Source organism: Hylobates moloch, unplaced genomic scaffold (assembly GCF_009828535.3).
Source record: "Hylobates moloch isolate HMO894 unplaced genomic scaffold, HMol_V3 SCAFFOLD_5, whole genome shotgun sequence".
Lineage (NCBI taxonomy): Eukaryota > Metazoa > Chordata > Mammalia > Primates > Hylobatidae > Hylobates > Hylobates moloch.
In genome coordinates, this window is record NW_026652280.1 from 93,149,619 (window position 1) to 93,167,633 (window position 18,015).

Here is an 18,015-nt window from a genome sequence, read left to right on the forward strand (position 1 = left end):
GGACATGGGACTCATGGTGCCTAACTGTTAGAGGGAGTTTCTGGAAAGAAAACACTGGTTTTCCTCCCAGCTAGGAAGATCAGACTTCAACTAAGCAATGTGACTACTGTAGATGGTATCCAAGACTTACTTGATTTCTGAGTCCTCTTGTTATATTCCTGTGATAGGATTAGGGTGATAGAGATTCTTCCACAGTTTCCATTAATGGTGGATTATCCTGGCTTACATGTTTTTAAAAGTTTTAAGTCAGCCAGGCGCAGTGGCTCACACCTGTAATCCCAGCACTTTGGGAGGCTGAGGCGGGCAGATCACGAGGTCAGGAGTTTGAGACCAGCCTGACCAACATGGTAAAACCCTGTCTCTACTAAAAATACAAAAATTAGCCAAGTGTGGTGGCGCACACCTATAATCCCAGCTACTCAGGAGGCTGAGGCAGGAGAATTGCTTGAACCTGGGAGGTGGAGGTCGCAGTGAGTGGAGATCACACCACTGCACTCCAGCCTGGGTGACAGAGCGAGATTCCATCTCAAAAAAAAAAAAAAAAAGTTTTAAGTCCTGTGCCTTTTCTTAAGCTATTGGATTAAAATTACCTTTTAAAATGTAGATTGAGAAATGGTCAAATACTATCAATTTCTTATGGCTCAACCTAATAGTTAGGGTCCATATTTGTAGTCTGGGGTTTAAAGGTAGTCTTCAAAATATTTAGAGAAGAAATACTAGAAAATTTGCCAGTGTGTGACAAAGAAGAGTGACATGAAAATTTCTGGATGATCTACATTAAACCAACACACTAAGATCTATAAGCACCTGAGTCAATGAGAACCTACTATGATTATGGGTAAACTGAGGAAGATGAGAGAGCGTCACAGGCAATGCTGTCTGAAGTCACAGTGCCAAGAAGGTCGGGCTGCCTGACCCGGGAAGGCATCCATAGAAACAGCTGGTGGGTGGGGGCAGCCTCACACGCCCTGGCATGCTGTGCGTACCTGTGGGACACCCAGCCAGTCATCTGCCTGCTGCATGGCTTCTCGTGCATTATCCACAGGCTTCTGCGGGTCCCAGGATTCCCAGTCTGGGCACAGACCTGTTAACAGAACACAAAAGATTCTTTTAACATTAGTTGACCAGAGAGATTAAAGGAAACCATGTGCCTGAACTAACCCCATTTGTTCTTTTAGTTCAGAGAATGATTTTTTTCCTAAAATCTGAGCGAATCATATATTTAACAGGCAAAAAGTATGACAGGTATGAGTGTGCCAGGGTGTACACTATCCTCCATGACTGAGACTTCTCCTCCGGGTGCTGTGTTCTTGCATAAAGATGAGGATTATCCATTCCTTGAAGGAGTGGTGTTAAAAAATAAACAAAGCTTGGAAAAAGCCTGGTGCCTTTATGCAGGAGGGATTTTTTTTTTTTTTACTCTATTCCTGGATATATCTAAAAAATCTAGAATAGCAGCATCCTGTGTGATTCAAAAATCCACTTGCTCAAAGGCACAAACCTAGAATTATCTCAAAAGCCTTTGTAAGCACATGAGGTAAAGGACCAGAGTAAAAACTCCCAGGTTTAAATTGGAAAGAGGTATCCTAAAATGTGTCCTTAAATGGAAGTAAAGAAGAGGATATTAGGAAATCAATTAATGCTGCACTTTGAATTTTTCCTGGATGACACCAACTTATAGGCTCTCAAGTAAGAATGAGGCCTTCAGCCCTCCCATACCCAACTGACACTAGTTCTGCTTTGAATATGTCAAGAACCGCTAACTAACTAAATACTAATGTGCCCAGTAAATACAGAATACACAGTAAATGGAAAATATGATTAATACCTTTTTTTTTTTTTTTTAATTAAAATCAACTTTAGGGGGTGTGTGTAAACTCTGACTCTGGTCTTTCTACTGAGTGTGTACCAGCAAACTCTACCATCAATCTAAACCCTCCAGTGGGAATAATTACAACCTTCATATACACTCAACCACTAAGAAACGAGCAGCCCATCAAGGGTGGAAAAGGCTCCAACTGGATCCTGACCAAATGCTATTTCACAGCAACACAGAAAGAAAAGGGTGGAGAATGCCATATATAGTCAAACCAGTGGTTAATAAAAATGGGTACTTTCCACTCCATGGAAGTTTTTAGATTTTCATGCCAAGCCACTTAATAGGACCAAATGTTTCTCCAAATCCAACGAGAAACTGAGCACCAATGTGGGAAGACCCAGGATTTTGGAGTCTGGAAGCTAAACCCAAGTCTTGCTTCTAAGCACCAACTCCTTCATTGGAATTTGGATAAAAGACTCAACTTGATGCTCAAACATGTCTATGGATATACCTAGAAAATCCGCCCTTGGAAGGGTACACAGAGCCAGTTTTATTTTCCTTATCTGTCTTATAAGGGGCTAAGACCTGGAGAAATACGCCAATCAAAGCAAAGATAGCATTCCCATTGAAAACCAGAGTGTTTGGGACCCACACACCCCCATCCTGGACAGATGGTTTAGGCAGCCCTGGGCACTTACCTGGAGCACAGCTGTCTACCAGGGCTCCCAGGGCTTTGCCGTCTTGCCAGTTCTGGTTAAAGTTGGTGATGGGCAAGTAGGGGATCTTGTTCTGAATCCACCCCAGCAGCCTCTGCTTTGGTGTCTGCTTCTTGGCATCATCATCCCCTTCATCCTCCCACACGGGCATGGAGATGGAGTAGTGGAGGATCAGCGTCCACACCAGACCCAAGATGAGCTTCAGGTTCCCATCCACAATGGCTTTGCTATCTGGGGAGAGAAGCACAGGCTTGGTCATTCCTCTGGGTTACACAAGTGTAAATTATGCTCCTTACATAAATGTAAATGGAGTCTTCAACTATTAGAGAACCATACTGAGATATTTAAGAGTGAGAGGATGTAATGCTGAAATTTGCTTCAAAACACTTGAGGACAAGAACAGATGAAATATGATTCCAAAATGCTGTTAATGGATGTCACTGGATCATGGGTTCAGGAGCATGTAAGATACCACTGTCTCTACTTTTGTACATGCCTAAAATTTTCCATAATAATGGCCGGGTGCAGTGGCTCACTCCTGTAACCCCAGCACTTTTGGGAGGCCGAGGCAGGAGGATTGCTTTGAGCTCAAGAGTTCAAGACCAGCCTGGGCAACATGGTGAAACTCCCTCTCTACCAAAAAAAAAAAATTAGCCAAGCGTGGTGGCTCACTCCTGTAGTCCCAGCTACTCAGGAGACTGAGGTTAGAGGATCACTTGAGCCTGGGAAGTGAAAGTTGCAGAGAGCTGAGGTCATGCCACTGCACTCCAGCCTGGGCAACAGAGTAAGACCCCGTCTCAAAAACTGAAAGAAATCATTTCACAAATATAGACGATAAAAAGGAGTGACTGCATCCGAGAGGTAACAACCTGCTAACCTGGTAGTATACAGCCTACTAGATTGTGTGTGTGTATACGTGTGTGCACGTGTGTATGTGTATACACGCATGTGTGTTTGCTGCCTGAATTCATGTTATTCAATTGGTAGAAATTTTTTTCTTTTCATTAATCATTATGTCCTAGACATCTTTTCCCTATAAAAAGTTTGTTTCTGTTTACATTCCTATCTATAGATTTAAGAGGCCAGTTAGTTATCCCTGCAAATCTCACCAATGCTGGGTGTTATCAATCATTTTCATGTTTGCTATTCTGACACGTCAGTCATTCTTAAGAGTAAGCCGTGACGCTAATGCGTCCTCTTGTGAGGAGGATAAGTGACCAGCCAAAATCATGGCCCCTTTCTAGTCCTTCCCTTGCTTAACAGAACATGCCATGCCATGCCCCTGGCTAGCACCTTCCAGGAATCTCATTGCCATTTGTTTCCACTTCCCCTGCCCTTGCCTTCTCTGCAGCTATCCATCTCCTGCACCCCCTGCAACTTTTTCTCTCTCTCTCCATTTCCCTATACCCACTCTCCACCAAAGATACTCCATAGCCAGCTCCCATTCTACCAGGACCCCAAACTACAAACACGGGCACTATCCTGGACTCCTCCTCTTAAATTCTTGGTATAGTTTCCACAATGTGTCAATTCTATCCCTACCGAACTCTTTTGGCAAACCCTTTTCTACACCCTCCCAATAAACATTTTTGTCTGGCAGCCTTGAAGCTGAATCACTGTTCACATAACCCCAGAACCATCTTTCTTGTCAGGTACCTCTGTGCTTCCAAATTCACCAGGGTCCCCGCTGCACACAGTCAGCTCCTTAAACATACAGCACCTCAGAACCTACATAACCCCCATCCAATCTGCTTTCCACTCTTGCCACTCCCACCCACCATACTACAGGCTCAAAGACTCCTTGTTCCTGGACTACATCTTGTCCTGAGCCCCTAGACCTCTTCATGTGTTCTCTATCCCTTTGATGGGAAGACCTTCACCCATCCTCCTGTGGAATAACTCCTGGCTCATCATTCTGACACCAGATTCTACAGCTGGTGGCGCTTCACTCCCACCAGCATTTATGTGTGAGTTCCTTGGCCTCCCACCTCACTCCAGAACTGAAATCGCTTGTTGGGGAGTGACTGAGCTATCTGCATCTTGGTGTCTCCCCAGCCACCCACCGAGAGCCACCTGAATGCTGGTTGAACACATGCCAAATTACACTTAATGAAACCCAACCACAACCACATGAAAAGCATACTCACATGCTGATAAGGGGTGCATGGCATGCCACTCAAAACTGAAAGGGTGAGAGCTTAATTTTTTTAATTAACCTGATTATTGTTATATCCTCTTGCAACAAAAGACCCTCTTTAAGAGCCCACACCCAAACCATCGGAGAGAAATCATCAGAATTAAATTAATTAATCAGAATCAATTTTGCAGTTGCAGATTCAGTCATAATAAAACTCGATCATCTAACCTGGAAAAAACAAAGAGTATCAGGGAGTGGCTGATAAGAAAAACTGATTCAAGCAATCCTCACTCAAAGTTAAGGTTCCCAAGGACTTTCTCTGTAATGAATTGTATAAATAATAACTTCGAAGCAGGACTGTCTACATAATTCATGGGGCTCAGAGAAAAATGAAAATACAGGGTTCCTTGTCCAAAACTGAAGAACTTCACACCAACATCCATTTTCTACTCCCCAAATGTATCACTAACGTTTAAGCCAGGCCCCTAAATACAAGAAACAGATACAAATTCACTGTGTTTTCTTGTAATTTAGCTCAAGAATTGCTTTCACTACCCACTTCCTCAAATTCCACCCTTTGCCATGTGTTGCTGTCTTTAACTGTTTGAATCTAGCTTCACACACAGCCTCTTGCTTTTTTTAGTTTCTCTTCTTCACTCTCTTTTGCAAGTATGAGTCTTGTTAATCCTGGGGAGGATAATCTGATTTTGGAACCATCTCCCAGCTCATTTCTCAGTATTACCAGAAGATACATCAAACTTAACTCCTAGGGGAGCAAGACCTGCCTGCCTCCAGACCAGTGGTTCTCAAAATTTAGCAGGTGTCAGAATCACCTGAAGGACCTGTTAAACCACAGAATGCTGGGCTCACTTTTAAAGTTTCTGATTTAACAGGCCTGGGGTGAAACAGGAGAATTTGAATTTCCAATAAATTCATAGGTAATGAATGCTGACGCTCTTGGTCTGAGTCATAAGAGTAATTCTGATCATTCCATATTCTGTTTGTTGTCTCCTTTACTGAAAGCCTTTATATCATGGGTTCTTCCTGAGTGTGGGGAAAACCTGTGCCTTTATTCTAACCAACAGAAAAATGGCAGAGGTGACGGGCTATTACTCCCATGACCATATTACGATACATGAAACTCCACTTTAGCAGACAAGAGACAGATTCTCTTGCTGGCTGTGAGGAAACAGGCAGCCGTGTCATGAACTGCCTATGTAGAAGGCCTCATGGCAGAGATATGAGCGTAGCCTCTAAAACCTGAGGTTAGCCTCCAAGCAACAGCTAGTAAAAAGCTGGGACCTGTCAGTGAGACAATCACATGGAAATGGATTCTTTTAAAAACCTGAATGAACCTGAATGAATCTGAATGAAGTAGATTTTTCCTTAGTTAGGCATTCAGATGAAAACACACCCTAGATGGCACCTTCCTTACAGTCTCGTGAGACCCAGAGCAGAGGACCTGGTCTTAAGCCATGGCTGGACTCCTGGCCCACAGAAACTGTGAGACAATAAACAAGTGTTGTTTGAAACTGCAACTCCCCAGTGCCAAAAAAGAAAAAAAATTAAGAACTTCAAGACAGCAACAGCAGAGCAATAAACCAAGTACAGGGCCCTTCTGAGCACACAGGTCATGTGGTCATGAAGCCAGCCCTCCTTTTGAGGTCCTGTGGTGAATCAAGGAGCAATGGTCTGCATAAAACTCCGGGCCCTGCACAGAACTTGGTTATCCAAGGAATTCACCCCACGGGACCAGACATTTCCTGAGCTGGAAGTCCTTGACCATGACTGAATTTTTTGGATTAGCTATCCTGTTATTTGGTTGTTGTTTTGAAGTGCTATTGATTACGGAGTTACTACCTACTGATTATCAGAAATTCCAGATCAAACAAGTTTCCATGCCAATTTCCTCTAAGTTAAAGGGAGAAGAGCAATCTTCAAAAGGGTAAACAATCAATCAATCAATCAATCAATCAATAGTGGGTATACTGTCAGGGTAATGGTGGTGGCCAGGCACCCTCAAGGCATTGATCTCTTGCAGGAGGGATTGGATGGAGCTATGAAGTCTCATCCGGCCACAGGCATTAGTCTGCAAAACTCAAACTTTCCCAAGTTATATGTTAAATGCTTTTCAAAAGCAGACTTGCAGATTTGATTCACAAACCTAACATGAAATCATTAACATGAAATCAGCTTGCTCTATTTTTACCCAGCTTACACATGCTAGTCTAAAGGAATGAGACACGAGTCTTTTTCGAAAAGATTTTGGGGGAAATATGACCCAGTTGAAGTCTGAGCCAAATTTACAAAAAATACAATGCCCAGAACTTCTGTTTCCAATTGAGTTCAAGGTGGGTGTCCACACGGGAAAGCCCCCTTTATGGTCTCATTGGGATAAATGATACCTTCCCTCTGCTATTATAAGGACTAGAGAGAGAGCAGTTCTCATTCCAAAACTGATTTTGACAGGTGAAGGTTCAAATGCTTCACCAAACTCTTGGAACAATAAAAAGATGGCGACGTGCCCAAAGACCTCCAGGTTCCCATCCACATGAAATAGGAGACTCCCCAAGCCTCGAAAATGAAATGTTACACAGCATCACAGGGTCAACAACGTCTGACCATCACGTAGATGAGACACTTTTCAGACCTGAACGTGCTCTGCAATGTTTATGCCCAGGGTAAAACATGGAGCAGAACCTTAAGAGGAGGAAAAGGCCAGATGAGCCGGAAGCCTTTCAGCAGGATTCCATGTGAAGACTTGCTCGAGGGCCTTTTTCGGGAATAAAATAAACCAACGCCTACCAGGTCCGCCTAACCACCTAGAATCTGCTTAGATTTCAGTGGGTTGGAATTGGGCCATGGGTTTCTCCTCCCCAAATCCAGCCAATAACAATTCCCACATAACTGGTCTTGGCTCTGGACAACCCTGACCCTCAAACCACGTACATTTTCTCGAACTACTTAAAATTACCCAGTGTTGCTTATAAGTGAACAGGGTGGGTGTGTTTTGTTTCGTTTTGTTTTCTTTTCAATAGCTAGAAACTTAATTTGAGCTACTGCAAATTCTGGGATGGAATGTTTTCATTTCACTTCTGTAAATCAGTTCTCTGGTCCTGGTGAAGGAGCATTCTGGAATGGATGCATTTACGGGGGTGGAAACCGGCTATTTTTAGGCAATCTTCAGAAGCATCTTGGAAACATCTTCTTTGTGGATGAGTTCCCCAGAGGTCAGGGAGATGGTGGCCTTTTACCTCTCTACTCACATCAGGAGGGCCCAGATCCATGCAACCACGTGTATGCCTACTACATTCCTGCACCAAACCATCCAGGGAGTTCCCAGAGGTCAGTTCCAGCAGCTTCTCTCCTGGTTGTTACTGATTAACCGGGGTGGCAGAGGTGGTAGCCCATGAGGAGAGGCATGGACAGACACTATTCCACATTTTTGCCCTCCTGGGAAGGAATAGGTCATCCTTTGGCCACAATGCAGGTAGCTGCTGAGTCAGAAACAGCCAACAAAGTGACTGTAAGAATCAAGGAGAGGCCAGGCATGGTGGCTCACACCTGTAATCTCAACACTGCGAGGCCGAGGCAGGAGGATCACTTGGGGTCAGGAGTTCAAGACCAGCCTGGCTAACATGGTGAAACTCCGTCTCTACTCAAAATACAAAAATCAGCTGGGCATGGTGGTGTGTGCCTGTAATCCCAGCTACTTGGGTGGCTGAGGCACAAGAATCGCTTGAACCTGGCAGCCAGAGGCTACAGTGAGCCAAGATCGCCCCACTGCACTCCAGCCTGGGAGACAGAGGGAGACTCTGTCTCAAAAAAAAAAAAAAAAAAAAAAAAAAGAATAAAGGAGAGATAGGGGTGTATAGGCCGGGCGGTTCATCTCCGTAATCCAGCACTATGGGAAGCTGAGACAGGAGGATAGCTTGAGCCCAGGAGTGCAAGACCAGAGCCTGGGCAACATAGGGACACCCTGTCCCTACAAATAATAAAAAAAATTAGTCAGGTGTAGTGGAGCATACCCATTAGTACCAACTACTTGAGAGGCTGAGGCAGGAGGATTGCTTGAGCCAGGAGATCGAGGCTGCAGTGAGCCAAGCCATGATCATGCCACTGCACTCCAAGCTGGGCAACAAAGTAAGACTCTGTCTCAAAAAAAAAAAAAAAACCAGAGAGAGAGAGCCTGTAATCCCAGCACTTTGGGAGGCCGAGGCAGGCAGATCATGAGGTCAGGAGTTCGAGACCATCCTGGCCAACATGGTGAAACCCAGTCTCTTCTAAAAATACAAAAATTTGCTGGGCGTGGTGGCATGTGCCTGTAGTCCCAGCTACTTGGGAGGCTGAGGCAGGAGAATCACCTGAACCCAGGAGGCAGAGGTTGCAATGAGCCAAGATGGCACCACTGCACTCCAGCCTGGGTGATCAAGTGAGACACCGTTCAAAAAAAAAAAAAAAAGAGAGAGAGAGAGAGATGGGATGTGTGCTTGACACAAGTTACCAAGCCCACACACACTCACACTAAGACTTGGCCATCTAGGGAACAGGATGCCATGCACTGTGCACTCTGCCCCCTCATCTCTACCACCTGGAGAGGCTACGTGGTAGAGGGGTTGCAAACACAGGCTCAGGAACCAGTAGCTTGACTAGATACGTCAGTTTGAACAATCCATCTCTGAACCTTATTTTTCCTCATCTACCAAATAGAAATGGCCATGGTCAGCTACTTCCCAGGGCTGTTGTAAGGAGTAGGTAGGTTAGAGAATGCCAAGTGTCGGCCGGGCACAGTGGCTCACGCCTGTAATCCTGGCACTTTGGGAGGCCGAGGCAGGTGGATCACTGAGGTCAAGAGTTCGAGACCAGCCTGGCCAATATGGTGAAACCCTGTCTCCACTAAAAATAAAAAAATTAGCACGGCATAATGGCAGGCACCTGTAATCCCAGCTACTTGGGAGGCTGAGGCATGAAAATCACTTGAACCCAGGAGGCACGCTTGCAGTGATCTGAGATCACGCCACTGCACTCCAGCCTGGGCGACAGAAAGAGACTCTGTCTCAAAAAAAAAAAAAAAAGAAAAAAAGAGTCAAGCACAATGCCTGTCTCACAGTTGGCTGCTTAATAATGTTCCCTCCCTCCCCTCCACCCTCGTTTTCCTAATACTTAAGTACCTGCTATGTGCCAAACACTCTTCCCTAGGGCCAGACATCCACAAGCCATACTCCAAGTGTTTTGTGCAAGCAGCAAGAAATGAAAAGAAGTACCTTGTGAATTAACAGGTGGTTGAAATGTTCAATTTGTCACTTCTCTGAGCCAAGCAATTAATTAGGATGGCCATGACCGCCACCTCAAGGCCCCTGCTCTCCTGCTCCAAAGGGAGTCTGACCCCTAACGCTGCAGTGAACCTGGGGCACGTGAGATCTCTGCAAGGAGGACACGTCTGAGAAAGAATTTTAGGTGGTTCTTGGTGTTGCTCTGAGGGTCTTGGGCCATGCTGGTCTTCTAAACCACCCAGCTCAGACGTGTTCTTCTTGCAGAGATCTCACATGCAGCACCAAGAATCACCTAAAGAATTGAACTATGGGCCAGGCACGGTGGCTCACGCCTATAATCCCAGCACTTTGGGAGGCTAAATCAGGAGGACCACCTGAGGTCAGGAGTTCGAGACCAGCCTGAACAATATGGTGAAACCCTCTCTCTACTAAAAATACAAAAATCAGCTAGGCATGGTGGTGGGAGCCTGTAAACCCAGCTACTTGAGAGGCTGAGGCACAAGAATCACCTGAACCTGGGAGACGGAGGTCGCCGTGAGCCGAGATCACTCCATTGCACTCCAGCCTGGGCAACACAGCGAGACCCCGTCTCGGAAAAAAAAAAAAAAAAAAAAAAGAATTGAACTACTGATATTTTATCAGACCTCCCTGAAAGAGAAGAGCAGCACATATGGGTCAGGAGTCTGGCCCCTCTTTTTTTTTTTTTTTAGACAGGGTCTCAGTCATCCCGGCTAGAGTACAATGGTACAATCTCTGCTCACTGCAACATCCGCCTCCTGGGCTCAAGCGATCCTTCCACCTCAGCCTCCTGGGTAGCTAGGACTACAGGCATATGCCACCCACCTGGCTAATTTAATTTTTTATAGAGACAGGGTTTCACCATGTTGCCCAGGCTGGTCACAAACTGGCCCCTCCTTAACATCCCAGTTTACCTTGCCCCAGGCTCACCTGGCCTAGAACTCCTTCCCCATCCCCTCTCCTGACCTGGCTAATGCCTCTTCTATATCCAACTCTGTGCAAAACTAGAATAGATCCTGTCTGTCTTGGCTGATTGGGTGAGCCTACAGCAGCAGCAGCAGCCTGTGAAGAGCTGCTGCAAGGCCACCCCACATTGAAGAGCTCAGATCTCCTGCATCCAGACCCCAAGCCAGCAGGACCTGGTGCCCACTGACATCCCAGGTCAGCTTTGCAGTTTCTCTCCATCCTTGCCTGTTTTCTGAGCCCGAACCAACCATGGCTGAATTGTAGGCTTCAGCTGTCCAAACAAAAGGGCATTCTGAACCAAAGCGGGGACAGCTGACAGCTCTCCTCAGTTCCTCAGTCAAAACCTAGCCAGATGCAACCCATCTCCCCGGACAGCAGGTTAAGGAAGACCATGTCAGTCAGCTGCCCAGGACCAGTGTCCCATTTTCAGTCCCACAGCCCTTCCATCCACACAGCCAATGAACTGTGCACTTTGGCTCAGGTACCCCAGAGGCCCCTGGGTAGGATGAAGGGGACCAAGCTGGCTTATCTCCTCCTGCTCAGAGCTTTTCTCCAGGGCCTTGATCCAATAAAAGGCTGCATGCCAACAAGGCAGACTTAAGGCCCTGACAACTGATGCCTATCTGTGGCTTTTGTCCCCTTCTCCCTCCCAGGCATGCAGCTTCCACCTAGATGGTCAGCCAGCCTCCCCTGGAAGTCAGTGGTGTGCCTGTCTTTCAAATGGGCAACAAATGATATGAAATGAGCCACGGCTTCAGGACCTGAACAGTGGGCGTGCCTGCTCCATGCGCTCTTTCCCCGATTGCCAGCCAGGAGCCCCGACAGCGCAGTCACCTGGCTTTGGCCTGCACTAGGAGAGGCACAGCAAGGTGAGGGAAGGAACCTGGGTCCCAGTATCAGATGCCCTGCCAACCTCAAGACTGAAAAAACCCACACTCTACACGCTTTCCACAACTGTTTTTATTGTTAATGTTTTTAAGAAAACCTCTGGCCAGGCGCAGTGGCTCACGCCTGTAATCCCAGCACTTTGGGAGGTGGAGGTGGGAGGATCACGAGGTCAGGAGATCGAGACACCCCGTCTCTACTAGACTAAATACAAAAAGGCCGGGCGCGGTGGCTCACGCTTGTAATCCCAGCACTTTGGGAGGCCGAGGCGGGTGGATCACGAGGTCAGGAGATCGAGACCACGGTGAAACCCCGTCTCTACTAAAAATACCAAAAAATTAGCCGGGCGTGGTGGCGGGCGCCTGTAGTCCCAGCTACTCGGAGAGGCTGAGGCAGGAGAATGGCGTGAACCCGGGAGGCAGAGCTTGCAGTGAGCCGAGATCGCGCCACTGCACTCCAGCCTGGGCGACAGAGCGAGACTCTGTCTCAAAAAAATAAATAAATAAATAAATAAATAAAAAATAAATACAAAAAATTAGCCTGGCGTGATGGCGGGCACCTGTAACCCCAGCTACTCGGGAGGCTGAGGCAGGAGAATGGCGTGAACCTGGGAGGCGGAGCTTGCAGTGAACTGAGATCGTGCCACTGCACTCCAGCCTGGGCCACAGAATGAGATTCCGTCCCAAAACAAACAAACAAACAAACAAAAAACAAAAAAAACCTCTTTGTTACAGTGGTTAAACTATAATGTGGGGATGTTCTGGGCTTTGGAAGACCAGAAGTCTCATGGGCCTATCTCAATTGGTAAGAGAAAACATAAACCATAGTAAAATAAAAGCAGACAAGGGGACCGAAGTTGGCTGGATTTCCAATTCTCTTTCTTGCTCATGAACTACTCAAAGATCACAAAGAAGCTGTTTGAATTAATTTTTATCCATCACTGTGTCAAGGGTTCAGTTAATATAGAGTTGACTTGGCAGGTCTTTTTATGTTAGTAGTTTTTCAAGAGATGATACAGTAGATCAGGAGCGCCAAGTGGTGCTAGTACACTGTGTTGAGAAGGATTCTGAGGCCACATCTGGATTCAGCAAAAAAAAAAAAAAAAAAAGACTGCTAAAATGCATTAGAAATGTCTTCCGTGAACAGGGCATGGAGAATGGAGGCGGTGAAGATTAGCAATGCCTGCCCTGGGCATGGCATGGGCGAGTCATGGCCAGGATTTCTCCGCAACAGAACTGAGTAAACATTCCCTAATCCCTGATTTGAGATTTCTACTATAGGCCCATAACACATTCCTTATGCATAACCTCAGACTTCAAATTCCCTACTTTGCCAACTATTCCTTCTGTTCTCTCTCACTTGCTGGACAATTTTTGCCTCAAATAGTTGGAACGAATCACTTCATAAATACCTTACTTTTATTTTGGGATAGTTTGGTGAACTTTCAGCTCATAGAATCTATGATGATGTACTGCTTCATAAATTCTCCCAAACACCCTATTTCTTGTTAACAGGAATCACTGTGTTTAAAAGTTCCATTTTCATCACCCAATGCCTTTATTTTCAATGCCACTTTTGAAAAGGTAAAATTTTGAGAATTACTTAATACCCAACAACAAAGCCACACTGGACTAAATAAATGATAAATGAGATGGGTCTGCTAAAGGGCCTAGGATATAGTAACTATCTTACCACTTTCTATCACTGGGAAATCCTTTAAAAGTTAAAACGAGGATTCTAACCTCTTGTAGAAAGGTTAAAGAAGGAAAACAAAAAAGCAGGGCTTGATGCCTCACGCCCGTAATCCCACCATTTTGGGAGGCCAAGGCAGGTGAATCACCTGAGTTCAGGAGTTCGAGACCAGCCTGGTCAACACGGTGAAACCCCGTCTCTACTAAAAATACAAAAATTAGTCAGGCGTGGTGGCGGGCGCCTGTAATCCCAGCTACTCAGAAGGCCGAGGTAGGAGAATAGCTTGAACCCGGAAGGTAGAGGTTGTGGTGAGGTGAGATTTCGCCATTGCACTCTTGTTGCCACTGGGCAACAAGAGCAAAACTCTGTCTCCAAAAAAAGAAAAGAAAAAAGAAAGCTTAAGAAGAAAAAAAGTATAGACACTCCAAAATGGTCAAAGCAATTGTGTTCTAAACTAAGTTTTAAACCTCAAAGCAACAGGTCGCTATACAAACTCATTCTGTTGCTGCCACACAGTTCTCCTGGACAACTGACAGTTCAAGGCCCCCAAGGACGCCTGGGCATGAGCAGAAGTGGAGGAGCTCAGAGGCTCAGGTTAAAGCCCAGCACGAGCTCTGGAGACCTCAGCCTGATGGCAGTCTGTGTCTCGCTCATAGCTTCCAGCTACAACAGCTCGGCAAACATTTCCAGCTGAAATAATAAATGCTGGCTGTGAATGGCGGTCCTCGTGACCCTTTGACTCCAGCTCAGTTTGTCATGTGGTGAGGCCACCTCACCCGAAACACAGTCCATGCTCCTGTGAGCTCAGCCCAGCCCACCCTGGGGCTGTGCACCCTGCAGGGAATCCCTCAAGGAAAAGAGTGATGGGTGAAGGCAGGAGGAACCATGCCAGGGAAAGACTCCTAAACACCTCTTCTCCTTAGATCCACAGCAACCAAAATACAATGGCAGCTCGCTCTTTTCCAGCCCCCTCTCCTGGGCCAGACCCTGTGCCACTTGCATCACCTTGTGCAATCCTCACAATGACCCTGTGAGGGTGGCTTTTAGGATTAATCCCATTTTACAGATGACATAACAGAGGCCCACAGAGGTGAAGCCAACTGCCAAAAGTGACATAGGGGGAGAATCTAGATGGAAACTCACTTCTCTCTGTTGCCAAAGCCCAAACTCCTACTCTTGCTACTTCGCTGAATCTACATCATCTCATAACAACTTGATGAGGTGAGTTCAATTACGACTCCCATTTTGGAGATGAGGAGACAGTGCAGAGCAGTGATCCATCCACATGCTGTGCTTGGGAGGTAAGCCAGGCTTCTCTGCCCCCCAGGGCAGGGCCTCTGAATTTCCACCTGCCCCAATCATTCCCATGATGCCTACGCTGCCGAGGCTATCGGGGAAAAACATGGTGGACAGGCAGCATATGAACCATATAAACACAGGGCACAGAAGCACAGAGAGCACAGTCCCCTTGTCTCAGCCGTAACTGACGTGGCCTCTACTACACCCTGAGAACTGGGGATTTTTTTTTTTGAGACAGCGTCCGGGGTCTTGCTCTGTCACCCAAGCTGGAGTGCAGTGGCACGATCACAGCTCACTGCAGTATCGACCTCCAAGTCTCAAGCAATCCTCCCACCTCAGCCTTCTAAGTAGCTGGGACTACAGACACCTGCCACCACGCCTGGCTAGTGTGTGCGTGTGTGTGGTGTGTGTGGTGTGTGTGTGTGGCGGGGGGAGACAAGGTTTTGCCATGTTGCCCAGGCTAGTCTTGAACTCCTGAACTCAAGCAATCTGCCCACATTGGCCTCTCAAAGTGCTGGGATTACAGGCGTGAGCCACTGCACCTAGCTGGAACTGGGGATTCTAATGATAATGGACTGTCCCTACATTCAAGAGGTCCCCTATGCATGCCGCACTGCTTGGCACAGAGCTATTCTCAGATAACTCCTTGAGGGAATCAGGGAACTTGAGAGAAGATGCAGCTCTGTTCTTATTTACCCAAACCTATCAGCCTGTGTGTTTTCCAGAAATTAGAGTTACTCATATACTACTTGAAGATTCAATTTGCTCCATTTTTCTTTTCTCATATTCAATAAATATTTCCTAACTGCCAGCCAGGTGCAGTGGCTCATGCCTATAATCTCAGCACTTTAGGAGGCCAAGGCAGGTAGATTACCTGAAATCAGGAGTTTGAAACCAGACTGGCGAAACTCAGGAGTTTGAGACCGGCCATGGTGAAACCCCATCTCTACTAAAAGTACAAAAATTAGCTGGGCGTGGTGGTGAGTGCCTGTAGTCCCAGCTATTTGGGAGGCTGAGGCAGAAGAACTGCTTGAACCCAGGAGGCGGGGGTTGCAGTAAGCCAAGATCGCACGCACCACTGCACTCCAGCCTAGGTGACAAGAGTGAAACTCCGTCTCAAAAAATATATACATATTTTCTAACTGCCTACTGAGCTCCCAGCTCTGTGCTGAATACCAATTATACTTTTAAATGAGAAAGTTAAATTGGCTTTAAATGACTCTACAAAGAGATAATGACATTATTGTAATGAAAACTGGTGTCTCCACAGGGCAAGACATTGAGGACCTTTTAAAGGAAGAAAAAAAAAAAAAACCTTTTGGCTTTTTGTCCCTCATACTAGGCTATGTTTCCTGAGAGTTTTTTCCCCTTTTATAATAAAAAGTTAGTAATAATAATAAATAGGATAGGTATTTATCCTTTAATTGCAAACTTATAAAAGTTGAGCTTTGTTACAAAGTCAGATCAAGGTGGCTTCATTGGTTTAAAAGGGGAGAAATCAGCTTCCATTTTTCCCCTGTAACTCACCTCAGGTTACAACTTATATAAGCCTGCTATAGAGATGGCAGCCTGCCCAAAGATTGTGAAGTCATAAAAGGGAACAAAACTCCTAATTTAAAGTCTTGAGTAGGAACCAGGCTGAGGAAAATTCCAAATAATTTATAACTGCTGGCTCTGACCATCACCACAGAAAAGGGAGGAACCCACAAGAAAGGAGGCCCTCAGAGGACAGATAGGGGGAACTCTGCCTGCTTTACCTACACTGACACTTTCTGGATGGTTCCTCCCTGTGCCCTGTCTTTAGCTCAGCTGACGGCTCAACTTTATATCCCCAAATCTGGACCTTTCAGCCCACAATTATGTGAGGAGGCCTCCAAACACACATCCCACCCAATCCCAACAGAGCTCTCTGCAAATTCTCTCAGCCCAGGGACCGACCTCCTTCTCACGGGTGGAATTCCATGCCACCAACATCCAGAGTAAAAAGCATGGTGCAGGGATGGGTGGAACCCACTCAAAGAAAGGGCAGGTCGCTGGCTGAAGTAACTGGTGGCCAAGTCACCCAGGAGTCAGGGGCATTAAGTCAAGTCAGTGATGGGGCAGCTAGAAGTTCAGATGTCCTGCTGGGTCGTCAGAGAAGCCTGGTTCACCTCCCAAGCACAGCGACTTGGCGAGCTGTGTGACCATGAGTGGGTCTATTCCCCGTGCTCAGTCTCCTCATCTGCAAAATGAGAGTCGTAACTGCCTCGCCTCATCAGGCTGCGGTGATACGATGGAGTAAAGCAAGCAAGCAGCACTGCCTGATGATCGGCCCATCAGATTCACGGGGGGCTACTACAACCACTGTTATTACTACCATAGTATTATAACACACACAAATTTGGGAGCTAAGGGTGCCTCCCCGTTGGCATTGTGAAAAGGATTCAAGCCATTCAATTCTGGTTCAAGACTGCTCGGAGCCGAATGCCCTAGAATTCCGCCTTCTAGCACAGATGAGCATTCCATCTGCTAATGACCACAAGAGCTGGGTCCCTAATGGGACACAGAATTAAGGCTGATAGAATCAAGATGTCTCTTGCTCAGTGAGCTGCTGAATGAACTGGCAGTGTGCTCTAGTCTGCAGGCCACCCCAACTCCTCCCACAGATTCCGGGGCAGTCTGCAGGGGCCAGGCTGGGCCACTGCTGAGAGAAAATTAAACACAAGGTCCGTAAATTCAATTTGAAGTTCCCTAACATGATTTCTCTTTCTAATGGGAGATGGGGGAGGTTTTGATATTAAAGTGATCTTTAGCCATTAAAGCAGTTCATCACAAGATAACTGGGTGGGGGGAGGGAGGGAGAACTGAAAACAAATGCCTCCCTGACAGTAAGTGGTTAAATAAACTTTACATTCAAGCAAGAGGAAAACAGGCTGCTGTGAAAAGAATAAGAAATGTTTGTTTGTTCCAATATGAACAGGCTTCTATGATGTATTAAAGGAAGGAGATAATTTGTAGAAAAGTATGAATTGTACAATCCTGTTTTTCAGAAGTCATGACTGCATCTGAACAGAAAGATCTGGAAGCATAAACACCAAACTGTCCTCACTGACTCCTTTAGGAAGAAAACTAAGAAGCTGATGGTGGAAGATGGGCTTTCATTTTATTGTTGTTATTTATTCTGCATTGCTTGATTTTTTATTTTTATTTTTTTAATGGAGTCTTGCTCTG

At 46.1% G+C, this 18,015-nt stretch overlaps 1 protein-coding gene across 1 annotated transcript in view; it reads right to left on the reverse strand.

Moving 5' to 3' along the window:
• FLNB (filamin B) overlaps positions 1–18,015 on the reverse strand; it is a 164,672-nt gene that overhangs the window by 92,678 nt on the left and 53,979 nt on the right. The window contains exons 2-3 of the mRNA XM_058439100.1: positions 2,518–2,766; positions 987–1,084 (exon numbers count right to left, since the gene is read on the reverse strand). Of these exons, the coding sequence (XP_058295083.1) occupies positions 987–1,084; positions 2,518–2,766 (347 nt within the window). The remainder of the gene's footprint in view (positions 1–986; positions 1,085–2,517; positions 2,767–18,015) is intronic.